The sequence below is a fragment of the Zeus faber genome (assembly GCF_960531495.2).
Source record: "Zeus faber genome assembly, chromosome: 7".
In the NCBI taxonomy this organism is placed as follows: Eukaryota; Metazoa; Chordata; class Actinopteri; order Zeiformes; family Zeidae; genus Zeus; species Zeus faber.
Genome location: NC_137203.1, coordinates 12,500,359 through 12,526,067, shown reverse-complemented (window position 1 = coordinate 12,526,067; position 25,709 = coordinate 12,500,359). Strand labels below are relative to the sequence as shown.

The 25,709-nt window shown below is 42.2% G+C and overlaps 1 protein-coding gene across 1 annotated transcript in view; it reads left to right on the top strand.

Annotated features, from left to right (window-relative positions):
* The window catches only part of ipo11 (importin 11), a 168,637-nt gene that overhangs the window by 81,647 nt on the left and 61,281 nt on the right, over window positions 1-25,709 (top strand). Inside the window, exons 20-21 of the mRNA XM_080003867.1 lie at window positions 394-509; window positions 4,565-4,641. Coding sequence (XP_079859993.1) covers window positions 394-509; window positions 4,565-4,641 — 193 coding nt within the window. The remainder of the gene's footprint in view (window positions 1-393; window positions 510-4,564; window positions 4,642-25,709) is intronic.

Genomic DNA, 25,709 nt, shown 5'->3' with positions numbered 1-25,709 from the left:
CATTCACTACGTGTTGTATCCACAATCCTTCAATGTTTTTCTGACATTGTGACATACTGAATTTCAGCCACGGGTAACAATAAACCCCACTTGCCTTCTCAATGAAGCATTTGACACAGCCTGAAAGCACAGAAACTCATTTTAAAAAGCAATAATTAATTTACTTCCCATTTTCTGTTTAGTTAATTCCATTGGAAGTCTTGAAAAGTAATTTGTACTAATCCTCTATGATCACAATATAAGTCAGTTTAAATTCTGCTTAATTTCCCTTTTTTTTTTTTAATGGTTAATAAGTCCCTTTACTCCCCTGAGGGGCGATTCATAATGCCAAAAGGATCGCTCTCCGTTTCTGGTCATTTGATGCTTAGCGTATTTTTCTGTCTTACTTTGCAGGGTCTTGGGGCAGAAAGTAAGAACCTGTATCCCTTTCTTCTGCCTGTAATCCAGCTGAGCACCGACGTTTCCCAGCCTCCGCATGTATATCTTCTGGAGGACGGACTCGAACTTTGGTAGGAACACACATGCGTGCGCATGCACAGAGAACAAATGAAGTTCTCAGCCGAGAGACTTTTATCCAGATTGTTTGTGGATAGGGTCGCTCAGTTTCAGTCTCTCAGTTTACCATTTGAGATCTGATTTGCGAATAATACACAATCTCTTCTGAATTGATTTTTCTTAGCCATTGCTGCTATGCTCATCTGTTGCCATCTAAGTTTTTGCAACAATATAATTTGGTTTGCTCTGGGCTCCACGGACTGCTGGAGCTCAAGCCCGTGGACTTGCAAGCTTGTGCGTTCCAATAATTAAAAAAAAAACAAAAAAAAAAACTGTGCTCCAACTCAATAAAATATTATAGATTTTACAATATGTCCACTTGATTTGTCCACTTGAGAGCTCCACAGGCCAGATTTTACATCCATGAATTCCGTACTGCTGAAGCGGTAATGAAAAAACGGCGGTCACAATGTGCTCGGGCTTGCTTGTCCCCACCCCGGTTCACTGCTAGAGATAAAGAAAAAGAAGGGCTATGTTCTGAGGCTAGTTAATCCTGCTTCTGTCACATACTGCGAGGGAGACATATATATAAAGCAGTTACTGCTCTCAACTCCTTCTCAGGCTGTGGAGGAGACGGCGTGAACGCTCACCCACTTGAACTGTCATCGTCTGTCATATTTTTCATCCCTCTCCCTCAAACCCTCCTTTCTGTCGTCATTCAAGTTTAGCACACATTACTCATTGGACAGTTATTCTATACTCAAGACATTTTTTAGGAATGCATGGTTCCTGACTGCATGTGCCAGCAAAGCTAAAGAACCCTTTCCACAGAGATTTTATTCTGAGTTTAACAGGCAAACACCCTAAAGTGTTAGAGTAAATAAATAAATAAATAAATGAATAAATAAATAAATAAACAACTAAATAAATATATAGATAGATAGATAAACAAATAAATAATATTTTTTTAAATATAATATAATGGCACACATACAAGCAAAGTACAAATTCCAGCTATGATGATCACATACTCATGATATTCTTGAATGTACAATCAACAGATTTATTTGGCTTTGTCATTAAAATCTACTGCATACTCACGATTGAAAACATTATCTGGATGAAGATCGTTTTTTCATGAATGAGATTTGACAATTCGAATTCAAATGGGTTTCAGATGTTCTGACACAATAGTAAGAAGATTTCAATTGTGCTTGAAATTGCTTTGACATACCAGAACGCTTGTTCCCTTTCATTTGTGTTCTTTCCTTCCTCGAAAGCCTTCTTGGCACAGTGCATGTGAGATATTTTTTTCAGGTCAGATAAAACTGACCTGAATGCATCGCCTGTCTTTCAGCAGTTTACTTCATCTTTAGAAGTTTACCAATCTAATTTGATTGTGAGTGATCACACACTTAAGTGACATAGCTTTTAGAGGCATGCATATTTCTTTCCACCTCCTCTGTCTTAGCTACACTTTCACAATTACACAATTACAATTGCTGCGAAGGGGGCAGCTACTCAGTAAATAGAGAAGGGATTTGCCTTCATTTATCCAATTTAATCTTCCAACTATGAGTTTAACTTGTGAATGTGAAATACATTTTTCCATGATCTCTTCAAAAATAAATCATGTAAATAAGCGCAATCATTATGTGACCCGTGTAGCCGTATAATGAACTGGAGTTTTTTTAATTTAAATTTTCACATTCAAGTACACAATATACACACACACACACACACACACATACACAAATCACATGCACTCAAAGATAGCCTGGACAAAGAGGGGCATTCGATCGCTCATTCTGACTTGTGCAGTGCCCGTTCAAAGCATGCCTATTCGGAACATCCTTGGATCCCCAGCAATACACTACCTGAAGCCCTGCCCCGCAACTGCACAGAGCTGAGCCTCGGAGGTGGTGTAACTGGAGGGGTATATATGTGTGCATGCGTGCATGTGTATGTATGTATGTATGTATGTATGTATGTATGTATGTGTGTGTATATATGTGTGTGTGTGTGTGTGTGTGTGTGTGTGTGTGTGTACATAGACACTCACTGAGAACTTTATTAGGAACGCTATACTATACTTAACATCTAGGGCCTCTCTTTGCTCTCAAAACAGCTTCAATTCTTCTTGTCATGGAGTTCACAACATGTTGGAAACATTCTTTGAGATTCTTGTCCATGTAAACACAATTGCACCACTCAATTCCTGCAGATTTCTCAGCTCCACATTCATGCTGTGAATCTCCCGTTCGATCACATCCCAAAGGTGTTCTGTTGGATTCAGATCCGGTGACTGGGAAGGAAACTGAAGAACATTGAACTCATTGTCATGTTCATGAAACCAGTTTGAGAGAATTTGTGCTTTGTGACACGGTGCATTATCAAACTGGAAGTAGCCGTTAGAAGATGTGTGTGGCCATGAAGGGATGCACATGGTCAGCAACAATACTCAAGTAGGCTGTGGCAATCAAACGATGACTGATTGGTATTAACAGGCCAAAGTGTGCCAAGAAAAAAACGTCCTCACACCATTACACCAGCGCCACCAACCTGGACTGTTGACACAAGGCACGTTGGGTCCATGGAGTCATGCTGCTGGCGCCAAATTCTGACCCCACCATCTGTGTGCCTCAGCAGAAATTGAGATTCATCAGACGTGGCTACGCTTTTCCAGTCTTCCAACTGTCCAGTTTTGTTGAGCCTGTGCCCACTGCAGCCTCAGCTTTCTGTTCTTGGCTGACATAAGTTGAACCCCACGTGTTCTTCTGCTGTTGTAGCCCATCCGCCTCAAGGTTCCACATGTTGTGCATTCTAAGATGTTTTTTCTGCTCACCACAATTACACAGAGTGGTTATCTGAGTTACCGTAGCTTTTCTGTCGGCCCGAACCAGTCTGGCTGTTCTCTGTTGACCTCGCTCATCAACAAGGCAGCAGTCAGCAGAACTGCTGCTTACTGGCTGTTTTTTGTTTTTTGTTGCTTGGCTGTTGTTTAGGTCAGGTGATTGTGTAGGCGGGGTCATCTGATGCAGCGCTCCATCACTCTCCTTTTTGGTCAAAGAGCCCTTACACAGCCTGTAAGGTGTGTTTTGGGTCATTGTCCTTTCGAAAAACAAATGATAGTCCCACTGAGCACAAACCAGATTGGATAGCTACCATTCGATCAGCCACAACATTAAACCACCTGTGTAATGTTGTGTAGGTTCCCCTCGTGCCGCCAAAACAGCTCTGACCCGTGGATGCATGGACTCCACAAGACCACTGAAGGTGTCCTATGGTATCTGGCGGCAAGACGTTAGCACCAGATCCTTTGAGTCCTGGAAGTTGTGAGGTGGGGCCCCCAGGGATCGGCTTGTTGTTCCTGCTCATCCCACATGCTTGATCAGATTGAGATCTGGGGAACTTGGAGGCCAAGTCAACATCTTGATTTTTTTGTCATGTTCCCCAAACCATTATCCTGCATTATCCTGCTGAAAGAGGCCACTGCCACCAGGGAATACTGCTGCCATGAAAGGGTGTACTTGGTCTGCCACAATGTTGAGGTCGGTGGGACGTTTCAAGGTACTGTAACATCCTCATGAATACCAGGACCCAAGGTTTCCCAGCAGAACATCGCCCAGGGCATTACCCTGCAGCTGTAGGCTTACCCTCTTCCCATAGTGCATCCTGGTGCCTTCTCTTCCCCAGGTAAACGACGCACACGCACCCGGCCATCCACATGGCAACGAAACGTGATTCATCAGACCAGGCCACCTTGTTGTGACACTCACATGCCCATTGTAGGTGCTTTTGGTGGTGCACAGGGGTTAGCATGGGCACTCTGACCGGTCTGCGGCTACACAGCCCCATACGCAGCATGTGACATGTGGATTCTCTGCATGTTGTTATAGTTTTATCTTGACACTTGGCCAACTGTGGACATTATTTATGCCTATATCTCCTTCCTTTTACAAATGTTTTTTTTTTTTTTTTTACTCTTATCCCGGTCCTTTTATTCGCCTTAATATATTAGAGTCTTTTCATCTCCACCTGAACCTCACCTTACCCTTTCTCCATGCAGGTTGGTGACGTTGGAGAACAGCCCAGCCATCACACCTGAGCTACTCAGGATTTTCCAGAACATGTCAGCTTTGCTTGGTGAGCTCGCAATGTTTCTGTGTGTGTGCTGTCTGAAATGAGTCAAAGCCTACAGAGGGCATTTTATATAACAGTTTCAGTTGGTTTCATTTTATTAGGCAACTAATTAGACATTAAGAGTTGGACAGATGGTTGAATATATTAGACATACTGAATGAAGACAATGTCCGCACCATAAAAGTAATTTTATATAATCATAATACAGTAATAATACACAATATTACAATACACAATAACAATATAACAATATAATACAATTCTATATGCTCCAATCCAAAAATGCTAGAATGCTTTATAGGTCTGTTACTGCGTTCAGAGTAATCCCTCATAGAATGTAACGCACTTGCCTTGCAGTGTTTGTGTAGAATGTCAGTATGATGATTTTAAAAGGTCATGGAAAGAGCTTAAAAAGTTGAGATGGTCCTTGGGCATGTTAGACTATGGGACTGAGGTGGGCACGCTTTGTGTAATCCTGTTTTCTATTACTACAGGCTTCAGTTTGCAGATTGTCCAAGTCACAGATTCTGGATTGAAATAGCCTCGAGGCTGCAGAGCTCCTTACCTCGTGTCTGTAGGCTGTACCTACCAGTAACTGATTAAATGGCACTCATTGGGTGATTTGTCACAGGCATGGAGCAAAGCAACACCTCATTTTGCAGAAGTGTGTAGGAGCATGTAAGTGTCTTTATTAGGGCTGCCCCCAACTAAAGATTTTCCTAGTCGACTTTTAGTAGGCAGTGCATTAGAGCCATTAGTCGCTAGTGGTCGCACCTTTATGATATTACTTAATTATTTAAATATGTATTAAATATGTATTATTTAAATATTTTTGGCCATCAGAAAATGATTTGAGTTCCAGGGCTGAGAAATAATGATATAATTAACATTGTTAACATTGTCTACATCTACATTACAGATTTATATAAAACCTAATAACCAGCCTTGAAAATATATATTTAATTTACAAGCGCTGTGCACACGAAGCGAGCTGCCTGTTAATAACACCGGTTAAACATTGTGTATTACGTAACGTATTAGGCCCTATTATTATTTTAATTAATGTACACATTTATATTGCATATTGACATAATTTGCACTGAAATGTGGTGTACAGAAGGTCGTTTTCTCGGTGTCGGTGTCCCCTCGTTAGGGACCCCTCGTCGAGCGCATTTCCCGGGAGCCGCCCGAACTGTCACCGGCTTTACAGTGCCCCTCCGCCCCGACCCCGCCGATTCCCGGGGCCGCAGACTCGCTCTGCTGTCCTCGGCCCCCCAGGGCTCGGGTGCACCACCAGAGCCCAGTCGGCCCAGTCCATCGGGGCCTCTAAGATACGATTTTGTTATTGAAGAATGTGATTAACGGTTTCTAGTAGCTCTTATCATATACGCAATCATTTTAAATATTGCAAATATTTTTAGACTAGTCGGCTAGTCTGAGTTTAAACTTCCTTTAAACTTCCTTTTTCGTTTAATCTTGAACGTCAGAGAAATTAGTTGTCAGGAATATCCCTGTTCTGATTGTATCAGAATAACCAACAAGGGGACTGAACATTTTGTTAATTTATTAGTAACGCTAACACATAGAACCTTTGAATGTGTTGGAACAACCAGCAAGGAGACTGAACATTTATTTTTGTTAAAATTTGGTTAAAATTTGTTTCAAATTAAAAGCCCTGTAAAGTTTCATACACGGGTACAGTCAGCAAGGTTTTAAGGTTAATTTTGACAAGGTGCATTTCATGAGTGGGGTTTTTTTTTTTCCTGCGACCAACTGACCAATGAAAAACTTGGTTGACTCTTCTTCTCTTCTCGACTAACGTTTGGTCGACTATTTGGGGGCAACACTAATCTTTTTGTGTGATGCCTGTAACCAAGATAGATGTTATTGATCTGGTTCTATGAGGGCATAAGGAGAATAAAGTGTCGCATTAGCGAAGCTTCTTTTCTTCAGTTGACACTGAGGACTTGTGTGCTAAGGGAAAAAGTCATAGATGGACGGAGCACTATTATAGAATCATGGAAGGTCAGCTATAGAAAGGAAGAGAACACTGAAAAGGCAGGAAACAAGTAAGAAGTGAAAATAACAAATGGATGAATGCTTGGGTCAATTAAAAAAGTTGAATAAATACTAATAAATCAGGTAGAGAATTGTGGCAGACCGAGGGGTGTGGTTAAGCCACGCTCTGCAGACGCCGCTAGGACTTCTCCCCGCATCGGCATACCTGCTTAGAGTCGGGAATATCAGCGCCCCGGCGGCGCTGATGGGCTTGACTCGGGGCAGGGAGTTTTCTTTAATGTCTTTGTCTTGCAGTGAGGTTGGTGTGTGCCGCGGTTCTGCCCCGCATTGCTCCCATTCTGTCCCTGTTCAGGCGCCAAAATGTGGTGGGTTGGCCACGTTTGGGAACAGAATGGAAGAGCCAACAGTCCGAGCGGCTTAAACGGTGCAGATTGGCATGTGTGTTTTATTATAAAGGAAAGGCTCACGGGCCAAGTGTAGAACTCAAATCATAAATAAACAGACAGCCTCTTCGACTCTCTTTCTCTCTGACAAGGACTTAACCACGTCCCTGAGTCTGCCACAAGAATCTACATGGAATTGAAAACGCAGGTCCCGATGAAATGCAATAGTCCTATTTCTAAATCGTATGAAATCTTAAAATATGAAAAATCCTAACCATGAAGGGATATTCGATGGACCATCCTAGTCTATCAAATATTTGGTCCAAAGTGCAGGGGACACAAAGTTTCAAAATAGTAATCGGGAAATGCCCGAAATTAGTCTTGTGAGGAGCAAAGATGGGGGTCAGCTTTTGCCAACATGTTTTAGAAAGGGAGAATATTAACAAACCAAGTGACTGCATGGGCCTAACTGTGGTTGGAAAAACAGTATCTCATGGTCCCTTCACACAGTAAGGTTTGTTTTCAGTGGTTCTCTTACCTTTAGGTTAAAATTGAACCCAGTGCTACAGACGCCCTTTGGAAAGTTTTCAGCTACAAAGCGGCTCACATGTGACAGACATGTGTTTTACCAGTGAGGATTCTGAGGAAAGAGCAAAATAAGTTGAACAATGTGAGGCTGGAGGAGAAATACAGAGTAATGCAATCATGTCACAGATGTTTGAGTAACAGATGAAAGGAAGAAATATAGGATTTAGAGGGGGAATGATGGATGGAGGGATTAAAGGGCAGCTGTAAGGAAGAGAGATATTTGAAATTGGTGAGCAGGAGACAGAAGTTGGGGATGAATAGAAGTAAAGACGGATGGCAGGTGCTTTGGCAGATGTCTCTCCATTAGAATTACCTACAGATAAAGGAAACTCATTTGTCTATGTGGTCTATCTCTGACACCCCTGCTGTGCAGCCCAACTGATACCAGCCAGCCTACAATTGATTCTATGGGGCCCTTTATAATCTTAAGTTGTGATGTATGTGAAGACGAGAGAACTTTGAAGCCTTTTTTTTTTTTTCCCCCCATTTAGTAGCCCAAATAACAGTACATTTTATAAATCTGTCTGTGAATAGCTGTGGCATGATGGAAAGTGGCCTGCTTCGGTTTTCTTTTAGAATGATTTCCTTTCATTAAATGCTCGTCATATTTCCATTCTTTTTTCTTCAATTCATTTCTTGCGAGATTCATACTGCATTTTGAAAGGAAAAACGCACTATTCAATCACTCTGCATACTGTGTTTTACTTTACACTTCAGACTACACACTGTTTACTACTAAATACTTAATGGAGACCTGGTTTTAATTAAACAGAAAGCTAAATTTGTTTTAAGTCCAAAATTGGAGTTAATGCAAGCCTTGGGATAACATGGTAACATTGTCAACTATGCACAAAGAGCACTTGCAGTTATTTCTTAAATACCTTTGAGCTCCTTTGGGCCTTATCTCTGGCTTGTCAGAAACCATAAAACTTTTGATAAACAGAAATTGCTGTCTTTAAAAAACTTTCCATTACTCCATCCTACAAAAAAAAAAAAAAATAGAAAAATAGAATTTGAATTGAATGTTGTAAAAAATCCCCATTCGAATGCTGAAATTACCATTTGATTGTGCATTTATTTTTATTAATAAACAATTTGTTATAAATGTTTTGTCTAAAGTAAGCGAATCGATTAATATGGGATGAGCGAGATCCCAATGATCGGAACATCTGCATTACATTGTTACTTGACAAAACAAATGAGAAAAAAATATCAAAGCCAACCTCTCATTTGGTTTCATACAACTGGGAGATAATTGCTTTCTCACACACTTCCACAATGATGCATATATTTACATGCATGCCAATTACTCGATTTACAAAATTGATTTGGGCTTTGTTGCATTTGTCTCTTTTCTTTTGTGTCACTCCTTATCCTTGGCGGATTTTCATTAAGAGATTCTGATTCTGTCATTGGCTCATTCTACAGAGATTTGTAAAGTATGCAGACCATCAAGAGTGACTCTGGCTGGGTTTGGTGTTTCCGTTTGCCAGGTGTGTGGCCTTGCCTGACTGATAAAGATGCTCCATCATTGCTAAACTGGAGCAGTAAATTCTCTAATTAGAATGTCAGAACCCCTGGCGACAATACAGAGCACAGCAGCCCAAGCTGGGCGGCTGCTGTGCTCTGTATTGTCGCCATGTCACTCAAAACTAGGACAGGCTTCACGTACAGTATAAAGGAGAGATTCACATGGTAATTTGATTCCTCTTTAGCACTATACTGGTCCATGTGAGCTTGTGATGAAACTTGAGTAATTGATCTGTCGCCTCTCCTGCCAGAACAAGCAAAATAAAAATCTATATTTTTTAGAAAGGAAAGAATAAACAAGAATTAGGCAGTACATTTCTGAGACACTTGAAGGTTTTGAAACTTCCTAAAAAATATTTCACAGAGGTGGTTTCATCAGTTATTATTAACGAAGGAAACAGCATCAATTTTTTTTTAACTCTTAAAGGGAAATTCAGCCTAAACCACGTACACTGCATAACAGTAGTTTCCGGGAGATTTGGGTCCGCATTTTTAGCAGCCAGCTGACAAAACTCTCATGTGGACGCCATCAATGGATATTCCGTTTATAGGGAAAAAAAAAAAAAAGTTTAAATTATATATATATATATATATATATATATATATATTAATGGAAATGAAAATCCTTCTGGGGATGTTTCTTACAATCAAAGTCCAAGAAACAAGAAATCAATCACTAAGTTGCAGATGTTAAATGGGGCCTTTTCCTTATTTTCTGTCATATATATATATATATATATATACACACACACACACACACACACACACACACACACACACACACACACACACACACACACACACACACACACACACACACACACAGTGGGGCAAAAAAGTATTTAGTCAGCCACCAATTGTGCAAGTTCTCCCATTTAAAAAGATGAGAGAGGCCTGTTATTTTCATCATAGGTATACCTCAACTATGAGAGACAAAATGAGGAAAAAAAAAATCCAGAAAATCACATTGTCTGATTTTTAAAGAATTGATTTGCAAATTATGTTGGAAAATAAGTCTTTGGTCAATAACAAAAGTTTATCTCAATACATTGTTATATACCCTTTGTTTGTAATGACAGAGGTCAAACGTTTTCTGTAAGTCTTCACAAGGTTTTCACACACTCTTGCTGATATTTTGGCCCATTCCTCCATGCAGATCTCCTCTAGAGCAGTGATGTTTTGGGCTGTCGCTGGGCAACACGGACTTTCAACTCCCTCCTTGGTTTTTTATGGGGTTGAGATCTGGAGACTGGCTAGGCCACTCCAGGACCTTGAAATGCTTCTCACGAAGCCACTCCTTCGTTGCCCGGGCCGTGTGTTTGGGATCATTGTCATGCTGAAAGACCCAGCCACGTTTCATCTTCAATGCCCTTGCTAATGGAAGGAGGTTTTCACTCAAAATCTCACGATACATGGCCCCATTCATTCTTTCCTTTACACGGATCAGTCGTCCTGGTCCCTTTGCAGAAAAACAGCCCCAAAGCATGATGTTTCCACCCCCATGCTTCACAGTAAGTAAGGTGTTCTTTGGATGCAACTCAGCTTTCTTTCTCCTCCAAACACGACAAGTTTGAGTTTTGACCAAAAAGTTATATTTTGGTTTCATCTGACCATATGACATTCTCCCAATCCTCTTCTGCATCATCCAAATGCTCTCTAGCAAACTTCAGACGGGCCTGGACATGTACTGGCTTAAGCAGGGGGACATGTCTTGCACTGCAGGATTTGAGTCCCTGGCGGCGTAGTGTGTTACTGATGGTAGCCTTTGTTACTTTGGTCCCAGCTCTCTGCAGGTCATTCACTAGTTCCCCCCCCGTGTGGTTCTGGGATGTTTGCTCACCGTTCTTGTGATCATTTTGACCCCACGGGGTGAGATCTTGCGTGGAGCCCCAGATGGAGGGAGATTATCAGTGGTCTTGTATGTCTTCCATTTTCTAATAATTGCTCCCACAGTTGATTTCTTCACAACAAGCTGCTTACCTATTGCAGATTCAGTCTTCCCAGCCTGCTTCAGGTCTACAATTTTGTTTCTGGTGTCCTTTGACAGCTCTTTGGTCTTGGCCATAGTGGAGTTTGGAGTGTGACTGTTTGAGGTTGTGGACAGGTGTCATTTAGACTGATAACGAGTTCAAACAGGTGCCATTAATACAGGTAACGAGTGGAGGACAGAGGAGCCTCTTAAAGAAAAAGTTACAGGTCTGTGAAAGCCAGAAATCTTGCTTGTTTGTAGGTAACCAAATACTTATTTTACCAAGGAATTTACCAATTAATTCATTAAAAATCCTACAATGTGATTTCCTGGATTCTTTCCCCCCATTCTGTCTCTCATAGTCGAAGTGTACCTATGATGAAAATTACAGGCCTCTCTCATCTTTTTAAGTGGGAGAACTTGCACAATTGGTGGCTGACTAAATAGTTATACACATATACACAATAGCCCCATTGTGTATATGTGTGTGTGTGTGTATATATATATATATATATATATATATATATATATACATAATGTTACAATATTGGACGTGAAAAAACGTGTAAAATAATGAGGTAAACTAATGACAAGGTAATCGCTGTAAATAAAACACTTAGACTCCGACTGCTCTGAGTGGTTTACATGAAACAAAGAATCCCTGCGTCTGAGAGTCACGGTGAACTGTCCGTGTCTCACAAGTTTGGAGCGCAGCAGTGAAAGACGGAAAAAGCTTTTAAATTAGGCCTTGCAGATCTAATATGAGTGAAGATTCAGCAACTTCACTGCTTAAATCTCGCCTCAAATTTGTTCAGAAACAGATTTTAGTCTACTGATAAGGTGAAATCAGGGGGGTTACCGAGTAGATACAACAAAACCCGGAAGCCATGCTCAAACCCCATTGCCTCACAGAACTCGGGGCCACGGGAGGGTGGCTCCTACCACAAAAAACAGCCCATTTTGGAACAAGACGGTTATAGAGGCATTTTAGAATGGCCAAAATGCGTAATCTGAGTTGTATTTTCGGCAACACACTTCAAAGGTCTTCAAAGGACTTCAATGTCTGGAACTTCAACAGGCGTCGCATCGCACCCGTAAAGAGGCAGAAATTTGCATGTCTACCCCGGTGTCCTGTTTCCTTCAGAGCCGATTGGAGCTGTAGCCGATAAAAAACCATGTCTATTGCGGGGTCATTTGTCAAGGGACTGAAACCGGGTGTGACCTTTCCCACAAATGACAGATGTTACAGGTGTTATTGTGTTTTTTGTGCAGTGGGAAAGGGTTAAGACACAAGCAATGCAAGGTTTCCCGGTTTTTCTACCGTAGTACTTGTGTGACCTTTATAAAGATCTCAACTTAAAGGAGTTTTGCGTTCAGAAATTGGTGATGTAGCATGGCATCAACTATATGAAATAACTACGATGCATGGTCAGGACTTCTCTTTGCTCAGTAAGATGCTGACTGAACATCTTTAGAAATTTGTATTTCTAGTCTTCCGGTGTTTTCTATTTGTATTTCTATTTTCTATGTATTTTTTTGAGCTTTGATTAAAAAAAATAAATAAAATAAAATACAAATGTCCACTTGAATTAGCCCACGGTCAAATTTGACTGAAATTAATCTTTATTTCTCTGTTTATAAAAACACTATTTGCAGCAATTGCAATGACTCTTCTCATTCTGTTGCTCAACTAAAGGTGTTACTGTATTTTGCTTTTTTAGATTTTCTGCAGTATGTGTGTAGGTTAACAACAACATGGTTATTGATTTGATTTATAAGTAGTTGAATTCATAACTTTTTCTAACAGTGACCCTAAGGCTGACAGCTTATGTTATTCCAAAAAGTATGGTAATTAAATACATTGAGCGTAGCCCAGTGCAATTCACACTGTTGTTGATCATGACAGATTCTTGTTTATTATTGGATTAACATTTTTGTCATAATTGCTTGATGTGGGAGATTTCCATTTGTGGAAGGCTTCCAACAAATGATATTTCATGGGATGGTTATTATTAATACTCAGCAGTCCAATCATTTGTACACATCACTAGTGTGAGATGATGAAAGCCTTATCATGTCCATGGAGTTCTGTGGTGCTCTTCCAACCTGGGACTAAAGCAGAATTCAAATTTACTTTTTTTTCTTCTTCCTATGAGTTATTTTTTTTAATGTCTCATATCTATATTCATGTAGAACAGTTTTACTTAATTTTGAACTTGGGTTCTTACTGTGCCTTAAGCTGTCTCCAGACGGCTCTACTGAATATAGCTGAAAGCCCTTTTTTAACCGACCTAGTCTCAACTTGGCCCTGACAAGATCTGATTGGGCCACTAGGGGAGCCATCTTAAGGCCCTCGGTCATTACACAGACTTTGTACAAGGGTGCTTGCTGGTTAAAGTCTGGGTAATGTGTGATCCAAATGATTCGGACATTTTGGTTCACACATACAGCTTCTCCGGGTAATGTCTGGATAATTTCAGGGTTTCAGTGCATGTGTGAAAGCAGCTTTGGTCTCCCTCAGCATCCATGCCAGATGGATCAGGAGGAGGTGGCCGCGCACCAGGAGTGGCGCCACTTCCACGCAGCCCAGTGGGGCTGCGTTCCAGCCACCTGCCGCTTACGCTGCTCCCTCCATGCTGGCCGGGGCATATTTTATGGAGGGGGGATTGGCCTCCCCACCCACATCCCCTTCTTGTGCTGGGGAATTTTACCAAGGAGGTGAGGTCGTCTTGGGCGGCTTCCCAGAAGACGTGCTCCCCCATCCAGGTGTTTAACCAGTGGTCAACCATGGGCACCGAGACTGTGTTGGGTTACCTGGTTATGCCCCCCTTGGAGTAAGCGGTAGCTGCCCACCTCTCACCATGGAAAGCCCCACCTGCAACTATTGCCCCTGTGCGTACCCAGGTAATAAAGGTTCTGTCATATCTGGATGATCTCCTAATAAAAGCGAGGTGAAGGGAATTGGCACACTCCCACACAGGGGCGCTGCTCGACCATCTCAACCAAAAGAGTGCTGCTGTTCCAGTCCAGTGAACTGTGTACTTGGGTCTCGATCTGGACTCATGGTCAATGCGTGTACAACTGACTGCAAAGAGGAGGTTGGCTGTGGTCACTGCAACTCGCATGCTGTCCCTGCGCAAGGTTGCCAGGGCACGTTAGGTTATGTTTCTGCTGGGCTTGATTGCGGCTGCCTCAGCTGCATCCCACTGGGTCTGTCAGGATGACACCGCTGCAAGGCTTGTTTACTGTAGAAAACAGCGGGTCCGTCCATCCATGGACCTCTGCTGGGTACTGACCGTTACGCAGGAGTTTCGAGACGGTCTGAGTTTTTGGCTGACCCCCGGAAACCTCATGAAAGTGGTCCGGCTGGGTCTGGTGACACTGTGTGTGGCTGGGTGGATGGTCAGCGATCGCTGGGGGACCCTCGAGACCCCGGAACGTCAATGTGTTGAAGTTAGAGGTGGTCTGGTTGGCCCTGTTACACTTCGCACTGCAAATGAGGGAACACCACGTCCTGGTACATTCCGACAACACAGTGAAGATTGCTTATGTCAATCGTCAGGGTGGCATCCGCTCCCTGACCATGCATCAGGTGGCATCAAAGATTTTGCTGTTAGCTCATTCCCACCTCTGTTCCCTCTCAGCACCTCGCATTCAGGGCAGGCAAAACCTTGGAGCAGAGTTATTACTGAGGGGACGACCCAGTCGCATTGGCGTATTCATTCCAATGGTCATGGAAATCATCTGGTGTCGATTCGGCTGAGCAGAGACAGATCTATTCGCTTCACAAGACACAACGCATTGTCCTCTATGGTACTCCATTCAGAACGACGTCCCCCCATTGGGCCACAATGCCCTGGCTCTCCTCTGGCCTCGGACTCGTCTGTTTGCCTTCCCTCCCCTCCCAATGTTGCAGCAGGTGCTGGACAAGGTAGAACTGGTTCTGGTGGCCCTTGATGGCTGACACAGACTTGGTTCACGGACCTGAGGTACCTCATCGTGGGTACGCCTTGGGTGCCAGTCGGACCTCCTGATGCAGGCGGTGGGGGAAAATCTTCCATCCTGCTCCCCACTAGTGGAAACTGGTTGGGAGGCCCCTGGCACCTGGCTCCTGAGTGGGACCAGCTATTAGATAAGGTTTACCCATTGAGGGGATGGAAATAATTCAGAGTGCTAGAGCCCCGTCAACGAGGGCGCTTTACACATCCAGCTAGCCTTTGAGCGCTGGTGGGTGGCTTGTGGAGATGGCCCATTACACTGTAATACTCATCCTACATAGCTTCCTCCAAGGTCTGCAATTAAGAGGCTTGGCACCTTCCACTCTCAAGGTGTACCTCGCCACTATATCGACCTTTCTTAATGGAGTGGATTGCAAGCCACCAGGCAGTCACATTCTGGAATTAAGATGTATTCCAGCCACCTGCCGCTTACGCCCGTGGGTGTGGTCACTGACTACAAAATGTGATCTGGTTTTAGTGTTGAATGCCTTAACGGGACCCCCATTCAAACCTCTCCAGGAGGTGGGGGTACAATTTGTCGTTGAAGTCAGCACTGCTTTTGGCACTGGGAAATCTGGCCGCACTGTCTGTCCTCCAGTCCTACCTGGTATTCCCAATCCGGCTTTTCAGCCCAAGAACATAAAATCGGGATTCAATTAACCACAATTCAACTCTCTTAGTTTTCTCCTCCTCCCTTTGGGACAGAGTAGGATGAGAGGCTGTATACTCTGTGCCCTGTCCGGGCGCTGTTGGTCAATGTTGAGTGCACGTGTGCCGTACGCAAGTCCGACCAGCCTTTTGTCTGTTATGGATCCTAGACAATTAGAAAATCCCTGTCCAAAAATCCCTGCTCTCACATGATAGTGGAAGCGATCTCATCGCTCATCTCGGTTCTGACCTTGCGTTCAGTGAGAGTTGGGGGTATACAATATGGCATAGTAAGAACTTGAGTTGGAAATTAAGTGAAACGTTTGGGCTGTGCTAAAGCCCTGGTTTTACGAATGGAGAACGAGAGTTCTTACCGGTGGCCTCACTGACGAGCTCGCTCTTGAGCTGAATATGTCAAAGGAAGTATGACAGGCCAAGTTGAGACTTGGTTGGTTAAAAAGGGGCTTTTAGCTTTATTTAGTGGAGCTGTCTGGAGAGAGCTTAAGGCATAATAAGAACTGTCGTTCTTCATTCATGAAACCAGAGTTGTAGCACAACCCAAACGTTCTTCAGAGGGTGTTTTGCATGTGCACAACTTATCAGCAGGGCAAGTAATGGCAATAGTAGCATTTTTGGAATGTGGGGAAAATAGAGGGCTGTAGTTAAAACATAAATATACCTTCTCTACTTGTCATTAAACCTAGTTGACAGTGAACCAACTTTGAATGGTTATGCATGCAATCACAAAAGATGGACTTGTGAGCAGTCTGAAGCAGAAAGGTTACACTCATTGTCTTATTCTTAGTGTCATTGTTGTTCATACTGTTTTCTAAAGCAGACCTGTGTTAGCAGATTTTGCCGAATTGTAAATTACCTAAAAAACAAACAAAAAAAAAAAATACAGGTTGTGAAAAGGACTTCAGTGTCAAGGTTGAGACGCGCTGTCTTTATTTCTTTTTTGCACATTTGGTCCATGAATGTACATGTACATTTGGGGCCTGCTTGAATGGGTTTGTGTGTAGGGTCTGGCCTTGGTTGATATTTTGATTAATAGCCGTTGGGAATATAGCATCACCACTTGGGAGGTACATGCAGACTTTTATAGCCTATGTATTATGGCTTTCATAGCTCACATATACTTAATGGCTTCACATTATCATTGATATAGCAATTGCGCCCAGTATGGAGCGTAAAAATATTTCTAGTGGATAGTAAGACTGTCTCAAAATGTGTCACTTTTATATCAAATTTGGACATGCATAGTATTTAATCACTTTGGCATCAATGTGCTGAAATGGAAACTGTGGTATTCACCTTAATGGTTAATAAATAATAAAATATAATTAATTTAGTTAATGCAGAACAAAGGACGATCATAGTGGTAAACTACCGAATAAGACAGCCATATAAAAGTTGCTTTCATGATTCCGAGACCATATGTGGCAATGACTGTGTTGGGTATTCTACCAATATATTTGAGTGGAGAAAATCAGTCCCCCGGGACATTACGTTTGGCACCAATGTTCAGTTGTGTGTAATGTCATGAGGGAGCAGTGTTTGCTCCATAGGGTGCTATTGATCTTGGCCTCATAGTCCTTGACCATTACACGACCATGCAGAGCAATTATCGGACCCAATGACTCCCACAAGTCTGTCCACACCATTACGAATCCCAGACATTGTGTGTTGAAGGCATCCTTTGGCTTCTCCGAAATGTAAAATCATCCAGATGTAGGAAATTGGCTGATTGATGACTCATCATATTATATTAAAATCAATCTGGTGCTATGTCACTCCAAAAATAAATGTCTACTGTCTAGCACAAACATAACACATTGGCTTTACAGTGTTATGTCATTTGTGAATTTGTGGCCAAGTCTCTATTAAAGTGAGCAACACATATTGCCATTTTCAGACTGCTCTACCTCTATTGGAATAGCTCTTGTGTGTTTCTATAGGGTGCTTGTAGTTTGGGTCCAGGCACTTTGTATTTATTTTTCTAATTTTGTTGTTTGCATATATTTTTATTCATAAGAATGTGTGTCAATGGAAGGGAGATTAAATATTAATCTTACTGTATTAATTTCATGTCTTTCTTAGTGTTGCTAATTATTTATTATCATTTGAGGCAGGACCAGCCCTCAGCAAAGGCCATATAGGCGGTTGTCCAGGGCACATCCATGGGAGAGCGAAGCCAAGAAGAGGAAATAAAAATGAAAGAGAATAAAATTATGGCATAACATTTTTATATATTTTTATAATACAAAATATAAAGATGTTGGGCGCTCCCAAATGTAATTCTTTATGTTTTAAGAATAATAATGTTTTTGGCTGCCCCAAATCCCCCCGGGTTTTTGGTTTTGCCCAGTTGTTGCGTGCCCGGCGGCTGGCAACTGCTCTGCTTAGATCTCAACCAGGGGTGGACTGTATCGGCAATACCAGGAGTTTTCCCGCTGTGCTGGTTGACAATGGGGCCGATACAACGCAAAATATTTTGGTGTTTGGCGATGTTAACTAGACAGGACTCCATGAAGGTGACCCAGACGATTTTACTGTTGGTAGCCAAAGCCCGGTTCTATTCCCTGCCGAGTGGCTCACAACCACCCCGGGGGCTGAGGTTTCCTGATGGAAACAACAAACAGGGAACGGCCGTGACCCTTTGATAGAACTTTTCTCTTTATCTTGCTGTTTCTTCACACTACAACCAGCAACAAATAAACATCTTTGCGTCCCTCTCTCTCACTCTTCTCTGCGTCCTCCCTGCACAGCAAAACCCAGAACCCTCTTTTCTGGGCACCTGGACACCTCAATAACATGAACTGATGCAAATAACACTACACAACCCACCCATCAACTGCGCCCCCCGGAACCCCCTCTCACACACACACACACACACACACACACACACACACACACACACACACACACAGCATTACAATACTAAAATACAGACAAAAAAAACCCAAAACTGGAAAATGTATTGGTAAGGGTCATCTAAATTAAATATGGGTAACAAGAAAGGTAAAATAAATTAAAAAAATGTGAAGTTGTTGACGCTTTATTTGAGGAAAGCTAAAATTTGTTTTTAAAATGTAATTTTGTCGGCTCGTTATTTTGTGATTTACTTATAACAATTCACCAGAATAAAGGTCTCTGACACTAAATATCTTAGTGTCAGAGATATCCAACTAATGTTTTGTCAATGGGGTTGAGTTGGATTGAGGTGAGGTGGCAGCATCGGAGGGCAGGTTGGGTGGAGTTTGGGTGGTGAGGTATGCAGTGTGCGTGGGAGAGTGGATGCACCACTAATGAATTTTGTGGCGTGTGCACGCTGCAGGGCCTAAGGGCGGGCGCCTTCTACAGATCTTGCCTAGGGCTCCAAAACGGCTCGGGCTATCCCTGATTTGATGCTCGACTTAACTGGCAGGCCGTTATTTCCCGAAATAAAGCTCAGTTTATAGATGGAAGTAGTTTGGACTAATCTATCAAATGATTATTCTCAATAAGTTTCTGAAATCCTTTAATAGCATTGGGGCAGGATCACTGTAAACAAAAATATATATTTTTTTATCTGCTAGATATGATCTCTTGAGGAATGGGGATTTAGTAGTTAATTACTCCATAACTGGAACCCTGATTTCTACCGAATCAAAAATATCCATGTCTCGACACGAGGAAGCGTTTATTTTGCCAAAAAAATCCATTCATTTATTAATATCAGAATAGTTTAAAAAAAAAAAAAAGAATGCAAAAGTCCAAAAGTGAATGGAAATAATTAAATAAATGCACACATTCATACACTTTCGCCCAATAATTTAATTATTTAATAGGTTCTCTCATTGTATGGTTACAAGGCAGAAAGTAGCCCGCAGGACTAAAGTCAACTGCTGGTCAAGTGTCATTCTGCAAGATGGTTTGCTGAAAGAGTTTTAACCAGGCCAGCAGAAATTAGTGTTGCTTGGAGAGGGGCAAGATTCCTGAAATTCCTCCCCGAGGCCCATACAGGTTTTTACAGAACTTCCTTTATCCATGCTGTCCTCAACAAAAATATTCTCTTTAATTCGCTAAGCTTTGTCACTAAACATTATCGATTGATCATGAGCATGGCTAATTTTCTCTAATTGGAGATTCTCCTTTGATAAAACAGGTGTGAAATAATCATAAATGGGAATGTTATTTTTTGACATGCAAATGAAGTCAACCTATTTAAAAAAATTATAGAGCCACGCTGTAATAGATTATGAGGCATTTTGCCCAGTTATACAATCAAAAACATCCGGTGCCTATTTTGTTTGAAACATATATTATTAATTTGCATGACTGTGATTATCTTTGGAGTAAACAATCATCCACTATTTTGTTAAGTATTGTAAAAGCTGCTTAAGAATTCTTGTCAGTGAAACATTTCATAATATTGGATGATGCAAGTGTCCCGCTGCTGTCAACACAGCTAAACACAGCCTGACAAGTGAGCTGTCGTATTTAGACATTCTGATCCCCTTGAGGTGAAGATTGAATGCAGGTAGCAATAGAAGAGATATCATGTCAACAGGGCTTCAGTCCCTGTTCAATCAGTTCCTATTTACACTCCATATTCTCTGTAGCAAAGGAAAAAACGATGTTTTAGGTAGAAAATTAGTGTATGCGCACAGAAGCAGATTGACTTGAGCTGCAGTGTTGAGCTTGGGGCTTTTATAGGTTATTACTGGTCCGAGTAAATAAAGCATATTGTAACTTGACTGAGAGGGTCAGCTTAGCTTTTAATTAAGGTCTCCAGAGCTGAAAGCCTTTTTTATTGTCTATAATGTGTCTTCATTCAGTTACACAAGGAATAAATTGTTTTCGGGCCTTTATTCCTTTTTTGTAGCTAATTTTTTTGTTGCCTTTCAGTTTGATACTTGACGTTGGCAGCATCAAACCCCATATTCCCGATGCTTTCACTCGATTGTTCATTATTTATTATTTGTTTATCTAAACTCCCATTCAGCAATAGCCACAACCTCCCCTTGGGTGTGCTGTGCTGAAAAGGTTAATGCTGCTATGATAGAATGATGTCAGAACACACAGTGCATCACAGCTTGCTGCGTATGGGGCTGCGTAGCTGCAGACAGGTCAGAGTGTCCATGCTGACCCCTGTCCACCACCAAAAGCACCTACAATGGACACGTGAGCGTCAGAACTGGACCATGGAGCAATGGAAGAAGGTGGCCTGGTCTGATGAATCACATTTTCTTTTATATCGTGGTGATGGCCTCGTGCGTGTCTGTCGTTCACTTAAAGAAGAGATGGTACAGGGATGCACTATGGGAAGAAGACATGCCAACAGAGGCAGTATGATGCTCTGGGCAATGTTGTTCTGGGAAACCTTGGGTGCTGGCATTCATGTGGATGTTACTTTGACACGTCTAACCTACCTAAACATTGTTGCAGACCAAGTACACCTCTTCATTGCAATGGTATTCGCTGATGGCAGTGGCCTCATTCAGCAGGATAATGCGCCCTGCCGCCCTGCAAAAATTGTTGAGGAATGGTTTTGAGGAACATGACAAAGAGTTCAAGGTGTTGACTTGTCTGATGGAGCATCTGTGAGATGTGCTGGAACCACAAGCCCGATCCATGGGGGCCCCACCTCGCAAATTACAAGACTTAAAGGATCTGCTGCTCATGTCTTGGTGCCAGATACCACAGGACACCTTCAGAGGTCTTGTGGATTCCATACCTTGATGGGTCAGAGCGGTTTTGCCGCATGGAGGGGACCTACACAATATTCGGCAGGTGGTTTTAATGTTGTGGCTGATCGGGGTGTGTGTGTGTGTGTGTGTGTGTGTGTGTGTGTGTGTGTGTGTGTGTGTGTGTGTGTGTGTGTGTGTGTGTGTGTGTGTGTGTGTGTGTGTGTGTGTGTGTGTGTGTGTGTGTGTGTGTGTGTATATATATATAGAATTTTTTTCTTTTTTTTTTTATAAACATGAAAGCTCAGCCATCTTCGTTCCAAAGGTTTAGTCAGAAGAACTTCTTTATGTAAACACACGCAGGAAGGACTGCACACCCCCGTCTCCACTCTGAGGTCGATTGCTGGGAGTCATAAGACTCTGTGTTGCCACAAAATGAAACTCGCTGAGCAGCAGAACAATCAGACAGCCGCACAGAGGAAGGCTGCATCTGGACAATAAAGCAAACGTGTTGGAGTCTTTGATTTTACATGTCTGATTTATTCATTACAACTATGAAAGTTTCTTTACTCACACTGTGGTCCCCTGTGGTTCTGCTTGTCTGCCTGTGATTGTTTGCGCATGCCGGGTTGGGTTTTCTCTTATCTGAGCTCAATTTCTACTTGTGTTTGTGCGCTGAAATGGAAATGAGCAATTCGCCATATTATAGCCTATTCATCTGCTGGTTATTTATTTTCTTCAGTGAAAGAGGATTTTTTCAGAAATTGTTCTCTTTTGACAACTGTTTAATAACCCAAACTTATTATATGACTCAGACAGTTGTCAAAATTATAGTCTTACTATTCACAGTGGACAATTTGTGTCAGTTGTCAGGGCCTGACAAGGTCAAGGTGTTTGATTATCAACAGTGTCATGTTTTTTGTTTTGTTTTTTGCCCATGACACTGAGCAAGAATTAACTGAGTAGTGAAAATAAATAAACGTAAATTTGCCAGTAGCTCAATTAGCTTGAATGTAGTATTTTAACAATGTTTGGGTGATTATTCACGTTTTTTTCAGTTGTAATCACTTCTCTTTGTACAGCAAATGCTGAGAAGTTGTGCATCATGGCACAATGTTTTGCTAAATGGTTGTAACAATGCCTTTGAAGCTGCAAACAGTTTAAGCTTATTAGTGTTATTAATCTGTTAAAGTTTTGATCAGTGTTTGAATTTAGCAAGTCACACTTGCTTGTATGTGACGGCGCATATTGATGTTATACAGGTACTCCTCACTTAATGACCGTTCGGACTTACGACCAGCTCTCCGACCAGTCTGTATTGTGCGCTGCGTACAATACCACCGCATCTCAGCGCCAAGCATCTCTCGGTCGTTAAGGGAGGAGTACCTGTATTGGCAAATCAGTTCTTAGCTACTTTGACCAAAGTATGTCGCAGAAGATGTTCCCAGCATACAGTGTGCTGCCCAATCGAGATTCAGGCTGTCTATTTTTTTAGCAAAATGTCAGTAGCCCCAAGAGCACCCTCCTTCCAAAGACCATCTCAATCCCACAACGTTTTTTTAACTGAGGAAAGGCCTCACGCAGTTAGCAGTAATTAATAGATAAGCGCCAGGTGTTTTAGGTAATAGCTGTCATCCACCTTTCTTTGCATTGGGATCTCTCCGTGGTCCTGACCTCCCTGTACGACTCCACAGTGGGGTGTTCATCTGCCAGGGATGTACCACTATACTATGACAACATTGGACATTTTTCCCATACAAATTTAAAGAGAAACCCATTAACACGTCATTTGTAAATCCCTCCTCAATCTTTTTTTAATTCAGTAGATATTCACTAACTGTGTATTCAGCACCTATGCTCCATATATTCAGTTTAGATTGAACATGTGCACATTCACTGTTTAAGAAAGCAATGGCATTGCAGATAGTTATACTTTAACGTATAAAGATTTATTTGAACTAAAATAAGATATCTCTCTATCTCACTGTGTGGGCTCCACTCCCTCCATCGGTGTGAAAACCAGCATACTTTCTTCCTTCTCCAACTCCCCATTTATATTTGCACTCCCTGCTGTCTACCTGTCCTTCTCTGTCTCTCTGTGTCTGTGTCGGTCTGTGTGTGTGTGTGGGTGTGGGTGAGTGGGTCGGTGGGTGTGTATAAACACTGCATGGAGGTGGAGGCAAACAGCTATTCTAGGTGTCAGGAACAGTTACCCTGCCAGTCTGAATTACTGTCAAATCAGTAACCTTGTGTGTGTCTGTGTGGGTTTTGACTTACACGTTTATTTCAGCCACCCTGCCATTCTACCTCACAAATGCCTGTTTTTTTTTTTATTTATTTATTTTTTTTACTCATTCTAAAAAAAAAACCCCAAACTTTTACTTCTCTTTTACGTCATTGTTTCCTTTTTTTACCCACACACTTTTATTTTATGGTCTATTTGCTGAGCCTTCCTTTGTTGTCATCAACATATTCACCCCACTCAATTCATTCAGACGTCTCTTCAAATGGCCCTCTCTCTACCTCCTCTCTCCTCCTACTCATTTCTTTTTCATCCCCATCATCCGTTTGTAGCTGAAGATAAAAGTCGGGCCCTGCGGACATGTTCCTGTCTTCTTTCATTCTCAATGGTTACCTGCCCTCCCCTCTTGTGGCTCGAGCTCATCAATCCTTCTGGCCAAGCTCCCCCCACCCCATCCCTCCTTTCTGTCTTACTCCTCTTCTCGCTTTGTACTCCAGTCTTGCCTAGCACACACACACGCACGCACGCACGCCCTCACACACGCCCACACACACACACACACACACACACACACACACACACACACACACACACACACACACACACACACACACACAAAACAATCCAGACATAGTTTTGCCAAAACAATTTTATTCTCATCACAGTAAAATGTATTTTCCTTTCTATTGTTTTCTGGCAGTGATTGAAAATTCCTCTCAAGAACTTTTCACCCGTGACGCTAATATTAACCATCCAAAAGCATCTGCTGAACCCTGTAATCTCTTAGATTCAACATTGTTTTGATGCCCGCAGGCACACCTCATCCAGTGCCGTGCAGGCGCAAAAATCTGAATGTATGGTTGCATCCTCGCACGCACACACACTCTCAGATGACACACAAAACACAAATGCGAAGAGTGGTGCTAAAGAGTATTTAGTAGCCACACAAAGGTTTTTTTTTTTTTTTTTTTTGGGGGGGTTATTGTGTCTACTTGCAGTGTGTGCCAGGCAGAGTGGTCGGAACAGCTGGGAGTCGTTGCGTTCTCTTGGTTTAACATATTTAATTTTTTTTATATGAAGTGATTAAGGAAATGGATATCCACAGATCCAGACCTCCGGCCCTGGGGGAAGTGTAATTAGTGGGGACTGACCCGTGCGAGCTGTATGCTGTATCTCGCTGTTACTATGAGGCTGAAAAGTGAAATGCCATACAACCATCAAAGACAAACAAGGAATTATTTAATGCTGAGTTAATGATGTTATAGAGGCGTGGGCGTGCTGAATAATTTAATTGTAGTCCCTGTTCATAGATCTTAATGACCTCCTTTCATCCCTGTAGTTGTTCTAGCGACAAATTAATGCGGACGAACATGCTCACGCAGACTACAGGCTGTGAAACTCTTGCTGAAACAACTTTTGTTGCGTCACTATCTCCTAAAATGGGCGGACGAAGTCGCCCAGGGGAGCAACTTGACATGTCTCTGCCGCGGCACAGCTTGTTCAGTGACTCATGATTACGCACTGTAGAGGTGCAGCAGCTATGAGTGAAAACCAACCCAGGTCGGCGCCATGCCTTTTCAGCTGGATTTGTAGAATATGAGGGCATGTTAGAAGACTTTCATGTCAAAGACTTTAAGCATCTTGTCACAACCTTTTCTCCAGAGATACCAGGTAGATGAAGGCATTTTCGTACTGGTTTGGGGCTTCTAAGTACCTTCAGTAGTCATAACCTCAAACTAAATCTCACTTCGGAGTGCAACAGTACAACTAGACAGTTAAGTATTTGATCTTTACTTTATGAGGCCTACTCCATTTTTACACTTATGTGTTCAGGCTGTTATGACTGAAATGCTCTCAGGGAATCCGTCAACTGCCACTTGATTGTACACTGTACACCTGATTCTGTTAAGGTTCGTGAGAATGTGAAATGGATGCATAGTGAATAAGCAGAGGGATAGATCTACTCACGACCACTTTACTTTAAGTTCCATTTCTGCAGCGAATGGGGGTACTGTGATTGAAAGA